We start from the raw sequence: 19,038 nt of genomic DNA, 5'->3' as shown, positions 1-19,038 counted from the left end.
TATTTGTGACGAAAAACATACAATTTGCGACGATTTTCATTCGTCACCCAATGCAATTTTTCTTGTAGTGAGGAAAGATGATACTACGGTTACTCCTACGAGTACCGAAGCTGCCATGATTCCTAACATCTGAGAACGAGACATCTTGTTTCTCGATTTTTTTGTAGTGCACCGCGGTAGTTGTAGTTCAGAAATGCCACCACAAAGCCTATGATTTCCGGCAATTGATATTGCACTTGCATTTGTGAAAACCCCCTTCATTGGTAACTCTCCTTCAAAATTGTTGAAAGACAAATTGAGATTCTTCAAGTCAAATGTCCCTAAGAATGTAGGAATTTGACCGGATAAGTTGTTGTGGGAGAGGTCCAAACTCTGAATACCTCTCATGGATTCCATTGATGGAGGAATAGATCATTGAAAGAAATTTTGCTGCAAAAATAGATTTTCAAGGCTACTACAACTACCAAGAGTATTAGGAATTTCACCAGACAAACCATTCTCGGAGATATCGATCTCTGCTAAATTTTTGAGCTTTCCAACCTCAGGTGGCAAGGATCCAGACAAACGGTTGCGAGCTAGATGCAATGCAATTGAAAGAGAAGAGACCATCAAAAGTTGTCTTGGTATGCTCCCATTAAGGTTATTATCAGAAAGTGTTAGAATTAACAAATTCTGACAGTTGCCAAGACTCGCAGGTATGGCTCCCTCTAGTCTGTTTTTCTCTAAGTAAAGTTTATTCATCATTGACAAGTTTCCAATAGACTTTGGAATTTCACCTGAGATTGTATTGTATGAAAAGTATTGCAACTTATGAAGATAACCTATGCTATTGGGAATCTGGCCTGTGAATAGGTTATCATTCAGCGCTAAGAGTTCCATATTCACAAGGTTTCCTATCGTTGAAGGAATAGATCCAAAGATTTGATTTCCACCTAGTCCCAACTGATAAAGAGAAATTGATAGATTGCCCACAAGATTTGGTAATACACCTCCAAATTGGTTATTTTCCAAACCCATATATCCATTCTAAATTGCTACAATTGGTGAAAGAACTAAGAAAGGATAGTCCATTAGATCCACTAGTTTTAAAGTTGTTATCCGATAGAGATATAAAACGGAGATGGGCTCCGAAATCATTTCTTTGGCTTCCACTGAAATTGTTTTCTTCCAACTCGAGAAATACCAACTGTGAACAGTTGGATATTGAAAGCGGAAGAGAATGACAAATTTTGAATTCGTATTTTTGGGGGCTAGGGGAAACTCACCCTTAATAAAGTTCTGAAACGAGGATCAAAATAATTTACCATGTCAATATATATAAATTTGGCATACAGGTGAACAATAAAATAATCAATTAATCCAATGAACGATTCATCCGATAAGTCTTAATGATGATCACAATACAACCTCCAATAACAATGGGGAACCACAACCAAAATAAATAGTACCAAGTGCTAGTGAATAAATATCTCAAAATTGGATCCAATATCGAATCTTAGAGTCACCACGAGTAGGCAGCTCGTGGAACTTTTCCCAAAGAACGATCCGGTCAATAACAACCGTTGAGCATTAAGGTCACCGGCCTAATCCGGTTTCTTTCCTAATGGCCAAAGTCACCAGCACACAAAAGATTAATTTCCATGGACTTCCAAAATATGTTCCCGTAATATCCACAAAGTCTCATCAAAAGATTATTCGATCAACAAATGGTTTCACCAATCTGCATGCCAATTTCAAGAACCAAATAAAATAAATACATGTTCCCAATTTCAATCATTAATTTTCTAAAACAATAATTTAAAGAGATATGGGAAAGTTCGCAAATACGTAACATTCTTAACCACTCACCTGGGTCCAAAGCTAATGCAATAGAATAATGCGGAACAAGCCTAACCTGAACAAAGAATCATATTACAATTTTATCACTAATTGTATCATGTATAATATTGTCTATAACAATGAAGAATATTTAACTAACCTAGACTAATTACCCAAGTTACCAGACAACTAGCAGACCTAAACCTCTAATTCCCAAGTCCAAGTTCCACATACACATGAACCCAATGCACCCTCCAAGTGCCGAAACCCACCTGCACGATCCACAAATACCCACCTGCATCAAATTAATCTAGCTTACGCCATTGAAACCATTTAATTCCACCACTGTTATTTATATTCAATTCATTCCACAAATATCCAATATTTTAGTAGTTCCCAATTGACTACCACCGATCACCGCCACACACACCGCGCCGCACCTCTCTCTCTCTCTACACAAACAAAACCCATTAAACTAGTCTCTAACCCAAAGGCTTGACCAATCCGTGGAACAATTAATATACATCGCAACAAAAGGAAAATATTACCTCTGATCGTTAAACCCGAAGAAAACCTCCTCGAAACTCTTCGACTTCGCCTGTTGTGACTCTTTTCTCTCAAAATGATATCTCTAATGTAAAACAAAACCCTCCTCAGCTTACGTATATAACCCTAACTATTACGCTTAAAAACCGGTCACTACTCCTGTTGCCCTAAATGTTACCTAACTAATTAATTAAAATTTAGATAGATAAATAGAAAAACAAATTTACTTATTAACCAATCCAAATTAACACAATTTTATAGAATTATCATCCAGTACCACTATTTTACCTAAAATCAATCTCATGCTCCAAGAATTATAACCGCGACAGCAATACCCATAGTACAAACAAAATAATTAATTGAAACCCAGACCATAATACTTCCAATTAATAATAGCCAAAATAACTAATAAGATAAATAAAAATTCTAGGCCATAACAAATCTGGTCACTGATGGGGCCATCATTTAATGGCCTAAGAATTTTCAACCTCTTTGCAAATCTCTCCAATGATTTTTCGAGGCAAATGATACCCAAAGTCTAAAAGTCCTTCCAGGCTCTTTGAATTTAGGGATTTGATGGAAAAGAAACAAAAAGATTGGAATTTCTTGCCAATTCACTCATTAAGACTAAGTAATTTGACGAGAAATAAAGAGAAAAGTATAAAAAATAGGTTTACCCACCAAGGCATGCGAATTAAATAGTTTACGAACTTTCTGCTCATTAATTTATAAATAAATAAAAATTCTCCAGTATAACAGAAGAAAAAAACAAAAGAAAAGCAAAAGCTGTGATAAATTAACCAGAGCTACGTATAAGATAGTTTAAAGTTATTACAAATATCTTGAATTAAACATAAGAATAACCATGGTCTTGGCCACAAGTTCGGCACAACCGTCAACAAAAGATACAAGTATAAATTACAAGTTCACATGATCCTACTACATAATTGAAACAAAACAATAACATCCAAGTTTTTTTGACCGTCAAGCATATTCCACAAAATTATAAATTACCTGCAATGTTGCGTACAATGACATCTTAAACACTACGGTGGTGTGAGATAAGGTATGCTAACTTACAAGTTTCTATGATAGATAAGTCAACGTACAATTTATTTCTCAAAACGTAAATCTTTATATCCAACATTTTAGGTCCATGTTGCAAACATTTCATTCAGCAAATAACGGCTCAACTAGGCCTATTCATGACAATCACGCGTCAAGTATTCCATCTCATTAACGACTTACACGCAAAATGTTCAACGGCCACCAGTAGTTAGTGAGCGACCCTAAATATAACTATTTGGCTTGCCGTTACCCACGATCATCTGGCTATGATCCCCCGTTATTATTCACCTTGCTATTCACTTCCCCCAGTGGTCGGGGCATCGTTGGAACCATGTGTCATTAATAGTGAATCCCTTATTTTTCTTACTGTATATGTACACACACCACGGATCCTATAAATAATCTCTTATTTTTCTTATGGTGCGGACCTCCTAGCTATCACTATCTTGTAATTTCCCTTCCCCCTGTGCCAACTCTCTCCCTTCGATCCCTTCCTCCATCATTGTCGTTCTGCTTACCTCTAATGGCCCACTACAATTTGCATCAATAGAAAATTAGAGGCCGGTTCCCCTTTTTAGGCTCGGTTTGATCCCAACCTTGAACATTATTCCCGAACTTGTGTAGGCTTGGATATGTTAGGACTTTTTTGGCCTTTTTATTACGTCTCTCCATCTCTCCAACAATAACAAATCCTCTCTCTCTCATCTTGATCTCACAACGGCACCAGGGTCCCATTAAAGAACAGATCGTCCGACAGCGACATCGTGAGTTGAACTCTTCTTCTTCTCTCTCATACTGATGAAGTTGAACAAATCGTTCGGTGACATAGACTTGCACACAGTTGAAAATGTATGGCCGCAATCGAAGGGGAGGATCAAAAAATTACCGTGGCCGGGAATTGAGCCTGTGAATAGGTTATCATTCAGAGCTAAGACTTCAAGATTCACAAAGTTTCCTATTGTAGAAGGAATAGATCCATACAATTGATTTATATCTAGTACCAAGTAAGAGACAGAGGTTGATAGATTGCCCACAGACTCCGGTAATACCCCTCCGAATTGGCCATTCTCCAAAATTACCACCCCCAAGTTGCTACAAATGATCAAAGAACTAAGAAATGTAAGTCCATCTGATCCCTTAGTTTCAAAATTGTTATGAGCTAGACTTATTGTTTAGATTTTGTAAGTTTCTGAAATAGTTTCTTACTTTTCCAGTGAAATCATTTATTTGCTAGTCTAGTTGTACCAACTGTGAAGAGTTGGATATTGAAAGCGGAATTCGGCTATTAAATTGGTTGCCCCATGGTTGAAGGACCTTAAGGTGAGGGAACATGAAACCGAATGTCTACTGTAGACTACCCCAAAGTCGGTTATGAAACACGTACTTTTAACCTAACTAGCCACGATAAGTTGTATAAGGAAAGAGGGATGGTACCTGAAATTTGAGTGACAGCCAATGCAAGTAACTTTAGGTTTATTTTATAGAGGTCGTATTGAGAAAAATGTTAGCTAAGAATTAGCTTTATCATTTTTCTGTCGATGTTCAACCAAATTGATTTGACTCGGTTGGAAGTAGTTTGGGAGTTTTTCGAAACCCACAAAGTCAAGTTTGAGAGGGTGGGACGAATGTGATATTGTAATTTTCCGGAAATGTGCCAAAGAGGCTGTCATTGTTAAGAGTTTTCTGAAACAAAATTTCCACAAGTCAGTCAACAAAATTTTGGTGTTATCAAAAGAATTTTCACAAATGTTGTCACCGGTGGGCCATTATATTGAGAAATTTTTGGGTGCTCGGGGTACCACATCACCCGACCGACGTGGTGCCAAGCACCTACATAGAGATAAAATTTGGTCTAAACATTCATTGATTAACCATTTTCTTTTACAAATTAGAAACGTTTAAGGTTGATTTAACGCATTATGCAGGCACATATACACATGGATTATAAATTTACTCGTGTGTGTGTATACCAATATATTTTTCAAGAAATAAACTGATCCCACTAAGGGATGTTGTAGTTGTGTCAAGGGCAAGGGCTTTGATGTGAAGCAATGGGATGAGGGAGAGAAATAAGGCTAGGGAGAGAAATAATTCTAGTCGTCTCATTGGTGCAAGTGTTTGCTTGGACGTGTAGAGTTTGAGGGAAATATCTAGTGGCAGACTTGTACACTGGTAGTACATGCGGTCTTTTGTACGTGAAATTATCATGTCATTTGGTCATAGCTAGTTGGGGTGTCATTGATACTCCTATTTGCTCTCTCTTTAAGCTAATTGACGAATCATTGGATCATCTTCTTTTTGAGCGCTCCTTTTCTAAGTGTAGAAACTTTATATCCATCTCAAAACCAATTGGCAATGAATGGAGAGGTCCCAGATGTTATTAAGTGATCACCCATTCCACTCCCAAGCAATGTGGGATTCTATTTCCTTAACATCCCCCCTCACGTGCAGCCGCGTTTGAGGTCTGTCACGTGTGGCCACTTTTTGGGTCCTATCATCGTGCAGCCTTTGTGCTGGTCTGTCATCGTGGGGTGTGGATTGTTAATTTTTAAAAATGTGGGGTGGAACAGGCCCCGCTCTGATACCATGTAGAAACTTTATGTCCATCTCAAAACCAATTGGCAATGAGTGGAGAGGTCCCAGATGTTATTAAGTGATCACCCATTCCACTCTCAAGCAATGTGGGATTCTATTTCCTTAAAATCCCCCCTCACGTGCAGCCGCATTTGAGGTCTGTCACGTGTGGCCACTTTTGGGTCCTATCATCGCGCAGCCTTTTTGCTGGTCTGTCATCGTGGGGTGTGGATTGTTAATTTTTAAAATGTGGGGGGGAACGGGCCCTGCTCTGATACCATGTAGAAACTTTATATCCATCTCAAAACCAATTGGCAATGAATGAAGAGGTCCCAGATGTTATTAAGTGATCACCCATTCCACTTCCAAGCAATGTGGGATTCTATTTCCTTAACACTAAGCAAGTCTAGAACGTTTGTTGCTAAGTTGAGATAGTATATCCCTGCTGGTCCTACGCTTTACTTCTAGAAAGTTGCTTGTGGTTCTTTTCCAATTTCGAAAAGAGAGATTTACCTAATACTCTTAGAAGGCTTGCTAGCTCTGGATGCTATGGTCTGTTTCACTTGGGAAGAAAGGACCAACAGAATTTCAAGGCCGGCATTCTAAGGTTATTTTTGCTCTGTTTTATTTGAGGTTTTTCCTCTTGATAGTGTTTTTTAATGAAGTTCTCAGTCACCAATAAAAAAGAAAGAGTTTTTTAATGAAGTTCTCAATCACCAATAAAAAAGAAAGAATGTGGCATAACTAGACCAATTTCTGACTTCGCTTTCGACATAGAGTGAAGTTCACTTTTAACTCAGTGAACTGTCAGAATGCTATAGGGAACTCCTTTAAAGCCACCGTGTTTAAGCTAGCTCAATTTCGCTGTGTTTAATTTCCATACCTCGACTAATTTTAGGCAGTTAAAGCTTAATTTCTCTGCCTCAGTGTACTATCTTGGGGGAGAGAAATTTCCGGATTTTCCACCACAAGCAGCTGGATACCTAAGGGGGTATAAAGAGGACAGAGAAAGATGTGAACCTAGGTGTTTTACAGGGTATAATTAGTTGATAATACATGGTTAAAGAGGAGGTGTTGTGATTTCCGCAGATCCAGGATAAGAATTACTGTATATGGTGGAGGAGGACTTTACTTTTCTTGTTCATTGCCAGCTTTTTTGCTTTATTATTGAATTTCCTTGTCATGGCCCAGCTATTTACTTTTCTTTTTTCCATTTTTTTCCTTTTTTTGAGAAAGCACAACAATAATCCAGTGGAGGTAAGTTTCCTTTTAGTTTCCGAAATTGGACTATTCTTTCCAATAAAATACTTCTTTCGTCCATAAATAAATGTTCGGCACACAAAATTAAGCTGTTAAAAATATGATTTTTTCCGTTAAAAAATTAATTTAATTTTTTTGACAACTTAAAAGAACTAGTATTGATTTGTGAAAAAAAATTGATTCTTTTTACCAAAAAAAAAAAATTCATCTCTTTAAAGACCTAATTTTACGTGCCAAATATTTATTTAGACACTGATGAAGTAATACTTGCACCCAACCAACAAAAAGGCCCAAAAAGAACGTAGTTTTGGCCCCATTTGGTGCCTCCATTGTTTTCCCAAACGCTTCTCATTCATTAAATTATTGTAATTTTTGAACCTCAACGAATGGTTGGAGCCCAATTGCCTAGGTTCACATCCTTCTCTGCCTCAGTGTGTTGTCTCTGCGGATTCTATGTTTGCCCAGTTGCCCTGTTTCTTTTCCAGGTTTCTATTTTGTTTTTGCATGTTTGGACCACGAGGACATTCCCTTGGGGTCTTTGTTTTCCTTTAGTTTTTCGTTCTAATAAGAATCAAAACTTTTTTTTTTCTTTGATCACCAAAAGAAAATTTTATGAATCTTTAAAAAGAATTACAAAGATTTAACGGATTAGGGGCACATCGGCAAAACGTTATCCGATACACAAACGGTGTAAGAAAGATCATTTTACATCGAATATGAAGTATATAGTACAAACTCAATCGTGACTCTACATCAATTGTGAGAGTTTACGAAGCAACCAAGCCCAACAGCTCAACAACCAATACAAGAAATATGTCCATTATAGGGTAGAAACAAAGAAAGAAAGGAAAAGACTTCTAAGGGAAAAACACCCACACGCAGGTTAGCCCTCTAAGGGAAAAACACCCCCACACAAGTGGAAAGACTCGAACTCCTGACCTCCTAGTGAGATGCAAGAGTCCTGGCCAACTAAACTAGCCCCAGTTAATTGTTGGAGACATTCAAGAGGATCCTATCCTAGTGTGGTTGGTTTTTTGATCTCCTCCCTCTTAATGGAGAGGTTCTGAGTTCGAGTCTTCGTGAAGATCTCGACTCTCGTTGTAACCATGCACTAACAACCAATCTCTAACATCCTATTGTTTGGCAAAAAAAAAAACTCAAAGAAACATATTTCCTCTAAGCTTTCTCTATATATTTTTCACTTAATTACTTGCTTTTCTCTTTTACTTTCTTTTTTTTGGTAATGTACGGTGTTCCGGGTTAGCTTTCACACACCTTGGACCAATCTCTACTGCTCCTTCTACAGCTATTTCACAGGTTTATGCATGGGGTGAGGTAACCGCAAGAGTTGGTGACAAGGAGGATCAAAAGAGACTTTGGGATGGAGCAAACACCTGAGTCTCAAGTTAAGACAACCAGGCTAATCCTTCGGGGTTTTTCCTCCTTTACTTTTTTTTCTCCAATTTCTTTTCTACTTATTTTTTTCTCCAATTTTCCAAACAGGATATTTTTTGCTCGAGAAACATCTCTGGATTCGTAAAAATGGATCTCTGAAGTACTCCATTCTCTAATTTCTTTGGCAGTACATATTTTTTCCCTCAGCTCTATTTAATTTTGTTTCTGTGTGGCCCGTGATCCTCGCCCTGGTTCCTTCCTCCGTTGGTTCAGTGGCTTCCTAGCCTACTCCACCTAGCCTGCACAATGAACGCATGACTAAGACCAGGTTGGGGGTTGCCCGGCAAGGCCCTCTGGTGAAAGGATAAGTATGTGCAGAGAGAGGAGAATGAGATTAGGGTTTTGAGTGGGTATTTTTTGTGTACCTTTCCAGAGGCGTTATCCTTCAATATTTATAGAGCCTCCCTGACTTGCTCTCCAAGCACGGACACGTGCCTTTCACGAGCCAGGCGTTGTCATCGCGACGTCACCGGATAAATCTAGTAGCCGCTCTGGCGTGAGCTGGCATGCTCCATGTGCGCTCATGATTATCCCTTGGCATAACCATCTCCGCACGTGGGTGGGCGCGTGCCCGCGCAGGTGGCCTAGCCCAGAAGACCCTGGCGGTTGCCGAACTTGAAGGGAAGCCGAACCCGAAGGGAACTCGGGCAAGGCAAACATCGTTTGCGGGGCCGCCCCCAAATGGTGGCCGAGCTTGACACAATCCTCTCCGTCGCCGGACGCGAGGCGGAGGCAAAACCGACGAACAACGTGGCTCGGCCAAGGCCGAGCCACGGTGGAGTGGGCTTACTGCCCCGTGCAGCAGCTGGCGGCGGCAGAGGAGTAGAGGTGGTCCCTGGTGGAGTCGCAGTTGAGCTCGGCCTGCTACAGTTTCCCTCTTCATTTGCACAAGTTTCAATCAGAGTGTCACTATATCCCTGCAAGTCCCCCTCCCCCATGCCGTCGTTTTCCTTCAACAATGCTACATAAACAACATTTAACAACAATACCAACTACAATACTCTCAGTTGGAACCCACATATGAGTCCGCACGTGGATCTCACACTTGTGTAAGTGATGCAGAATGGAAATGGTTTATTATTTAAGAAATAGATATTTAGTTTTATTATTTTGGTTATAAATTATTTTTGAATATTCCGCTTTGAGTGCCATTCACATCAAATATTATTCCAGATCCAGTAGTGGATTGGAATAAGCCACCAGTTTTTGATGAAAAACTAGTGAAGAAAATTTCAAAAAAAGAAAATCAGCAAAATAGGAAGCTGAATCCCGATGAATCGCTATTTGACTCAATATTACCAAAATCAAAAGATTTGATCTCAAAATACTAAATATTAAAAGAAAACTTGCCAAAACAAATGGCACTCAAAGAATGATGCAGAATGGAAATGGTTTATTATTTAAGAAATAGATATTTAGTTTTATTATTTTGGTTATAAATTATTTTTGAATATTCCGCTTTGAGTGCCATTTGTTTTGGCAAGTTTTCTTTTTAATATTTAGTATTTTGAGATCAAATCTTTTGATTTTGGTAATATTGAGTCAAATAGCGATTCACCGGGATTCAGCTTCCTATTTTGCTGATTCCTTTTCGGTCTTAGATTTTTAGTATAAAATAAGTTGTAGGGTGACATTAAAATAGAGTTGTTATTGAATTAAAGAAAAATTGAGAGTTTTTTCATTGTCGTGTGTTCGAAGAGGGAGTACGTCTAGTTCATACCCATTTGTGTTTATGTTTCAAAGAGAGAATCTTTAACATAAGCAAGTTCATGATGTCTTCTTGCAAATAGTTTCGTAAAAGGAGGCTGCGCTGCATCAGTTGGTATCAGAGCTCTCGTTTCAATCCTGACTATGGCCGGAGGACGTGCTGGAGGTTGAGGTGGAAGAGGAGGTCATACAACTAGTGTTGATGAAGTCTATGAGCGAGATGAGGTTGCTCAAGCTGCTCGAACGGAGGAAAGATTGCAGCAAGTCTTGGCGGCTATTGGGTTGCTTACCCAACACATAGAGGCTTTTGAAGTTGCAATCCCACCTCGCCATCGTCCAGTTCAACCTTAGTTTCCGAAAGAGGAGGAGGTGTCGGATGATGTTTCTATCACCAAACCTTTGGCTGATAATCATCAGACGAGGGGGAGGGCAATGGTGAATGAAGCTACTATTGAGTGGCCATTCACAGTAAATATTATTTCAAATCCAGTAGTGGATTGGAGTAAACCACTAATTTTTGATGAAGAACCGGTGGAGAAAATTACAAAAGAAAAAATCAAAAAATATTGAAAAAAAAAGTTTTTACCATGCTTGAAGGTGGTGAGATTGGTTAGGGTAATCAATTTGAGGATTCTTTTTGGGAATGTACTGAAGCTATTATGAAGAAGAATATTTGGATTGCATACTTAGAGCAAATTGTGGCAGACAATATTGCTTTTATTTTTCCTGACTCATCTTTACAGTTTGGGGTCCGAAAAATTAATTTGAGGTACAAGATTGATGCAGACAAGTCACGACGAATCCAACTTTATAAACTCGAGGACGAGTTTCTTCAAGACGGGGAGAATGATGCAGAATGGAAATGGTTTATTATTTAAGAAATAGATATTTAGTTTTATTATTTTGGTTATAAATTATTTTTGAATATTCCGCTTTGAGTGCCATTTGTTTTGGCAAGTTTTCTTTTAATATTTAGTATTTTGAGATCAAATCTTTTGATTTTGGTAATATTGAGTCAAATAGCGATTCACCGGGATTCAGCTTCCTATTTTGCTGATTCCTTTTCGGTCTTAGATTTTAGTATAAAATAAGTTGTAGGGTGACATTAAAATAGAGTTGTTATTGAATTAAAGAAAAATTGAGAGTTTTTTCATTGTCGTGTGTTCGAAGAGGGAGTACGTCTAGTTCATACCCATTTGTGTTTATGTTTCAAAGAGAGAATCTTTAACATAAGCAAGTTCATGATGTCTTCTTGCAAATAGTTTCGTAAAAGGAGGCTGCGCTGCATCAGTAAGTCTTGTAGTTGGACGTTGTGTACATATCTTTATGGTTGCTATATAAACGATGCACTTGAATTTACACGATTCCATGGTTGCTGTAAACGAGTACTCAAACCCAAGAGTACAAGAGAAGTCGAAGACATGGCTTAGAAAACTGTGAAAGATTGATTCCATAGTTTACAATGAAAGCCTTATTCATCACACCATTAATCAAATTGATTCTTATTTAACATACCCATATTGCAAGGTCATGCTATGCGGTGGCCATTGCCAAGGTGATTCGATTCTTGCTTTCTTTCAACATTGTCGAATGGAAGATGGGTTTGGTCTCTCGGCTTAATCAAAGTGTGCATGTCGCAACCCAACCCCAAAACATATGGGTCAAGACCGACCGATGAGGTTAACTCACTAAGGCCTGCTAATTAAATAGTTTAGGAATTTTTCGCTCATTATTAATCTATGAATAAATAAAATTACTCGAGTATAACAGAAAATGTGGAAGCTTGATAAATTAACCAGAGATTAGTGTAAGATAGGTTAAAGTTGTTACAAACATCCTGAATTAAACATAAGCATAACCATGGTCTTGGCCACAAGTCCAGCACAACCATCAACAAAAGATACAAGTGCATGTCGTAATCACAAGTACACACGATGCTACTACATAATTGAAACGAAACAACATTCAGGCTTCTGCGGCCATCAAGCGTGTTCCACAAAATCATAAATTACCTGCAATGTTACATACAACGACATTTTCAGCACTAAGCTAGTGTGACAGAGGATATGACAAACTTTACTAGTTTCCCATTTATTGTAAGTCAATGAATTCATTTCTCAAAACGCAAATCTTTATATCCAAAATTTTAAGCCCATGTTGTAGACATTTTATTCAGCAAATAACGGCTCAACTAGGTCCGTTCATGGCAATCACCTGTCAAGTGTTCCATCTCATTAATGACTTATAAGCAAAATGTTCAACCGCCAGCAGTAGTTAGAGAGCGACCGTAAATATAAATATTTGGCGTGACGTCATCCATGATCATTTGGCTGTGATCCCCCTTATTACTTCTCCTCACTATTCACTTTCCTAGCGCAGGGCACCGATCGAACCACGTGTCATTAAAGTTGTGAATCCCAAATTATCCGTTTTCATATAAATCATGGCAATTGTTTCCTTCAGGTGGTTCGAAATCCTTGTAAACATTTACCATATTTGCAACATAAAAGCACATGTGGAACAATAAGTTCTACCACTAAGCCGAAACAAAGCATGCATGCTGCTCAATTCTCATCCGAAAATTCAAGTAAGGCATATACAAGACTCACCGTGACAGTGCTGAGCAAATTTGTCAAACATGCGAACTACAGGTCCCCGATGTGTGGACCTAAACACATCAAACCAAACCTATTATGAGGTTCACGATACGTCACACTAACAAGTACGTTAAGCGCCAAGTAGTTTATCTATAATGTGCAAGGCTCGAACAGTATATATAGTTTTTAAAACAGAGCAGTCCCTTGAAACCAATGAAAATCCATGTCAATTTAACTCAGAAACTAATGTAATCTTACAGGCACGTAGACAAAGATGTTAGAAAGACAAGTCATGAAGAACTCGAAGGGTACAAATGCCCAGAAGGGAAATGGAGGGGATGGATTCAATAATTATTAGTACACTCCTGAAATTATCCAAAAAGTGAATCTATACCATTGGTTTATCTTCTGAAATGAATATGTACTATTGATTTATCTTTTGGGGGTAATTTCGGCCGGAGAATGTTTTTTTGCGTACCTAACATTGTATGGAGGGATTCGACAGAAAAGGGAGGACTATACAACTAGTTTAGGATATGATTTCGTTCCTCCTAGCCGCACACACATAGAGTCAAAAAATTCTCTCTTGTATTTTAGAACTTAGAAATACTAAGAATTTCTATGGCAATAAAATATAGGGTGTTACTATCTATCCCCCTAACATAATTTCGTCATCGAAATTTAAACTAATTCTGTCAAAATAGATTTAAGTTACACAAACTATTTTTTTTTAAATAATAATGTTTAACCTTTGTAACTAATTAAAACAACTCGATCACTAATTTAATTAATCCAAACGAGTGTCGGGTCCTCATAATCCGTCGTTTGCCGGCTTCGACACCCTGGATTATCAACAATGTCTAGCTATCAATGTTGCCCTTGAAAATTAAAACCATGGAGGATTGAAGCCAATATGAGAGAAAAGGAGAAGGTTCAAAACCATAAAAGAATGAATTTACAAAATATAGAGTAAGATCTTCAATTGCTTACCTTCAAAATATTGTTCTTGACTAGATGAAGCTCATGGAGCGCAGTACTTATGTTCATTCGGTCTTTTGGGGACTCTATAGAACATGCCAATCCTATCTTGATGAGGGAGATCAGATTTTCCATCATTTTGCCGCCATTTGTCTCCTCGATTAAGAGCATAGGGTCTACGATCTCTATCACATGTTCAGGCAAGGCAATCCTTGCAAACTTATGAAGATTAAGGTCTGCCTCAAACATTTTATGAGTAGGTCTCTTCCTTGTTATCATCTCCAACAACAAGATCCCATAACTATAAACATCTCCTCTAGTTGATATCTCGCTTCCCAAACCGTACTCTGCAATTCGTAATATTTAAACTTTAACACCAAAGGATCCACTTCGGGACAACAAAAGCGATACGAAAAGAAAGAGAACGTCATCATTCACCCTGTGACACTGTTTTCTACGACAACGTCATCATTCACCTACATATTATACCATCGTCATTCAATTATCGTGTGTGCTGAAATTAGTGAGTTGATATTATGAGATGCTAAATTTGAACAAAAAAACGGATAAAAAAGTTTGTTACCTGGAGCTGCATAGCCAATGGTTCCCTTTATTGCAGTTGAACTACTAGTACTTGGAGTGGAGAGCTCTGCAAGAAATCTAGCTAGACCGAAATCTCCAACATGGGCAACCATATCACCATCGAGAAGGATATTACTCGGTTTTAAATCGCGGTGAATAATTGGCATTTCGCATTGGTGATGAAGATAATCGAGTGCACAAGCCACGTCTATGGCAATGTCTACTCTTTGTAGAAGATCGAGTCCCGCAAACTCACGTTCCCCATTATTTGCTTCCGGAATAGGATGCAACCAACTATCTAGATTTCCATTTGGCATGAACTCGTGAACAAGAGCTTTAAACTCATTCCCTTGAAAATCCATGCTGGAACAAGAAGTTATGATCGACACCAGGTTTCGGTGTCGAATATTCCTTAAGGCTTCACACTCTGTCATAAAACTCTTGGTAGCGCCACGAGTTTGAAGGTCAAGTACTTTGACCGCAACAACTAACTCCCCGTTTTGTTTGATAACACCTTTATACACACGGCTGAAACTACCAAAACCAAGCAGATTCATCGAAGAGAAACCTTCAGTTGCTTTGAAAAGTTCTCCATAAGTGACTTTCAAGAATGGATCTTTCAAAAATGAAACTATAGGCTTGGTCTTTCTTTTCTTCTTGAACAAACATATGATGAAAGACAACACTACGGCTACACCAACGAGTATCAAAGACACCGCAATTCCTAACGTCCATGAAAGAGACATCTTATTTCTTGATTTTTTCGTGGAGCATCGAGGTAGTCGAAGTTCAAAAATTCCCCCACAAAGCCTATAGTTTCCGGCAACCGATATTGCACTTGCATTTGTAAAAACACCCTTCATTGGTAACTCTCCTTCGAAATTATTGAAAGACAAATTGAGATTCTTCAGGGCAAATGTCCCTAAAAATCTAGGAATTTGACCGGATAAGTTGTTGTCAGAAAGATCCAAATTCTGAATACCTCTCAAGGATTCCATTGAGGAAGGAATAGATCCTTGAAAGGAATTTTGATGCAAATATAGGTTTTCAAGGCTACTGCAGCTACCAAGAGTCCCAGGAATTTCACCAGACAAATCATTCTCAGAGATATCAATTTTTGCTAAATTTTTGAGGTTTTCAATCTCAAGTGGCAAGGATCCAGACAAACGGTTGCGAGAGAGATCCAACGCAATTGATAGAGACGAGACCATCAAAAGTTTTCTTGGTATGCTTCCATTAAGGTTATTTTGATTTAGTAGTATCTCTAACAAATTACGACAGTCCCCAAGACTCGATGGTATGGCTCCCTCTAGTCTGTTTGTCTCCAAGTAAAGTTTATGCATCATTGACAAGTTTCCAATTGACTTTGGAATTTCACCTGAGATTTTATTGTTTGAAAATGCCAATATTTGCAACTTACATAGATAACCTATGCTACTGGGAATCGGGCCTGTGAATAGGTTATCATTCAAAGCTAAGACTTCAAGATTCACAAGGTTTCCTATTGTTGAAGGAATAGATCCGTACAACTGATTTATATCTAGTGCCAAGTAATAGACAGAGGTTGATAGATTGCCCACAGAGTCCGGTAATACCCCTCCGAATTGGCCATTCTCCAATATTACATTCTCCAAGTTGCTACAATTGGTCAGAGAACTAAGAAAGGCAAGTCCATCTGATCCCGTAGTTTCAAAATTGTTATAACCTAGATTTATCCAGGAGAGATTTTGTAAGTTTCCGAAATCGTTTCTTACTTTTCCAGTGAAATTGTTATCATCCAATTCGAGTGTTACCAACTGCGAGGAGTTGGCTATTGAAAGCGGTATTGGACCATCAAATTGGTTTTCATATAGCTGGAGGACCTGAAGGTGAGGGAACATGAGACCGAATTCTGGCAAAAGACTACCCCGAAGTCGATAATTAGATGGCACTGACAATATTTGTAGCAATGATAGGTTGTATAAGGAAGGAGGGATAGTACCTGAAATTTCAGTGGCACCCAATCCAAGTTTCTTTAGGTTTCTCAATTGACCCAAAGCATCTGGAATACTTCCTCCCAACGGATTGTAAGAGGCTCTCAACTCTACCAGAGAAGTAAGATTCTCAATCGACGGAGGAATCCCTCCGGTCAAATTGTTCATGCTAACATAGAGCGTAACCAGTTTTGGCATTGAATAAGCAAGTTCTTTTGGGAACTCTCCGACTAGATTGTTGTCGTGTACCCTAAGGTCCCTAAGATTGGAGCAATGAGATATGCTTGTTGGAATTTTCCCTTCAAAATCGTTACTCGAGAGATCTAGTTTCTGTAACCTAAAAAGATTACCTAATTCAATTGGAATTTCACCTGTAAAAGTGTTGTTTCTGAGACTAAGCTCCCGGAGAAAGCTGAGGTTTCCAATGTAAGGAGACAAAGAGCCCGTTAGACCTTTGGCCGTGAGGTCAAGAATTGTGACTCGTTCATGTCGGCGGCCGCATTTGACACCTTCCCAATCACATAAATGGAGAGATTCATTCCATGAGCTCAAGGCCTGTTGATATTCTAGGACTATATTTGACTTGAAGGCTAATAATGCATGGAAATCAGTCTCGTTGCTAGCAACATTAATGGTGTTAACAAGACTAAAGGATGATGTTGTGTCAAGGGCAAGGGCTTTGATGTGAAGCAATGGGATGAGGGAGAGAAATAAGGGTAGGAGCGAAATAGAGAGAGATTTGGTTATGAGACTCATCTTGGCCTGTGTGGTTTGAGTTCTCAATTGGTGTATGTTCAAACTTCATATAAGCATGAACATGTAGAATTTGCTTGGACGAGTAGAGTTTGAGGGAAATATATATCTAGTGGCAGACTTGCATACTAGTAGTACATGCGGTCTTTTGTACGTGATGTCATTTGGTCATAGCTAGCTGGGGTGTCATTGATACTCCTATTTGCTCTCTCTCTTTAAGCCAATTGACGAATCATTGGATCATCTTCTTTTTTAGTGCTCCTTTTCTAAGCAAGTGTAGAACATTGTTCCAAAGTTGAGATAGTATATCCCTGCTGGTCCTACGCTTTACTTCTAGAAAGTTGCTTGTGGTTCTGTTCCAATTTCGAAAAAGAGAGATTTACCTAATACTCTAAGAAGGCTTGCTAGCTCCAGATGCTATGGTCTGTTTCACGTGGGAAGAAAGGACCAACAGAATTTCAAGGGCATTCTAAGGTTTTTTTTGCTTTGTTTTATTCGAGGTTTTTCCTCTAGATGCTATGGTCTGGTCCTACGCTTTACTTCTAGAAAGTTGCTTTTGTAAGTATTGTGTTGGATGTTGAGTGCATATCTTTATGGTTCTTCTTACCATTTACTTACAAGCATCACGTAGGGTCGATATCTTACCTTCCCCTTTGGAGATTATGCACCATCAGTAAGTCCTCAAAGTCAAGTTATGTGATCTTGAAATAAATTGAACTTAGGCGCAAGCCGTTTTCTGTTTTTCTAATTTCGTGGTACAACTTGTAGTAATTCTTAAAGTCGGGGATCCGTCTGTGATAAAATTACAATGACCGGCTGCTAGCTAGGGACTCGTATGAAACCCTCAAAGTCGAGTTTCAGAGAGTGGGATGGAGGCATCTTGTAATTTCAAGAAAAGTACAAACAAGTTTCGGAAATAAAAACTTCTCTAATTGTGTAAAAGATGAATGATTAGTTTGGTCCCGTTTGAGTGTGGAATACCTCTTATGTTGTGGAAAAAAAAAAGTGTTAAAAATGAATGATTGTTAGCTCCTAGAACCCACATCAATGTATGATGAAAAAGGTGCCTGGAGTTTACCAAAAACTTCAGTAAAAAACATCATAATTTTTTTTTACAATTCTATCCCTTATCAATATGATAAATTCAAAGCTTGAGTTGTAAGGAGTATTGATATTTCATTTTGGTTTCGTCCTTTTCCTCGATTTAAAAAAAAAGAAGCTTGTGTTCATATTTTTAATTTTTGATAAACAAAACAGTTAGTCTTTCGTCGAAAGTTTTAAGAGTGTATCATTAGTCTCACGAAAGTTTCCAAAAACATTGTCGTTTCAAACTTTTTCTGTCTTTAGTGAACTTTTGATTGTAAGTTTTTACCTTTTAGACTACTTTTGTCTAGACAAAACATTTGTCGGAAATGTATATAAAAAAAAATTCAGAAAAAGACGAAGGGAAAATATACCAAAAACAGTAACTTAGGAAGTGTCTTATGGACTGCTAATTTGCTAACTTCATTCTACCCGTCTCATCGGTTCAACGTGCAAGTCTTTATTAATTAATTTTTTGCTTAGTCAGTCTTTATTAATTATATTAGTACGCTTTGAAGTTGACTGAAATATATAGTGGCAGGCATGCATACATATTACTAGTAGTAAATTTGTAAATGGGGTAGGTGCGTAAAGTTATATGCAGTTGAATTTTCTTCACCCCTCGAGAGGATGAACACTATCTT

At 38.2% G+C, this 19,038-nt stretch overlaps 1 protein-coding gene across 1 annotated transcript in view; it reads right to left on the bottom strand.

The window, feature by feature from the left end:
- Positions 1-17,314, bottom strand: part of LOC131323614 (probable LRR receptor-like serine/threonine-protein kinase At3g47570) — a 61,650-nt gene extending 44,336 nt beyond the window's left edge. Inside the window, exons 1-2 of the mRNA XM_058355465.1 lie at positions 14,587-17,314; positions 14,016-14,350 (exon numbers count right to left, since the gene is read on the bottom strand). Of these exons, the coding sequence (XP_058211448.1) occupies positions 14,016-14,350; positions 14,587-17,314 (3,063 nt within the window). The remainder of the gene's footprint in view (positions 1-14,015; positions 14,351-14,586) is intronic.
- Between the last annotated feature and the right edge of the window lie 1,724 nt (positions 17,315-19,038).

The sequence above is a fragment of the Rhododendron vialii genome, chromosome 4a, assembly GCF_030253575.1.
Source record: "Rhododendron vialii isolate Sample 1 chromosome 4a, ASM3025357v1".
Taxonomy (NCBI): domain Eukaryota; kingdom Viridiplantae; phylum Streptophyta; class Magnoliopsida; order Ericales; family Ericaceae; genus Rhododendron; species Rhododendron vialii.
This window is presented reverse-complemented; position numbering and strand designations above follow the sequence as displayed.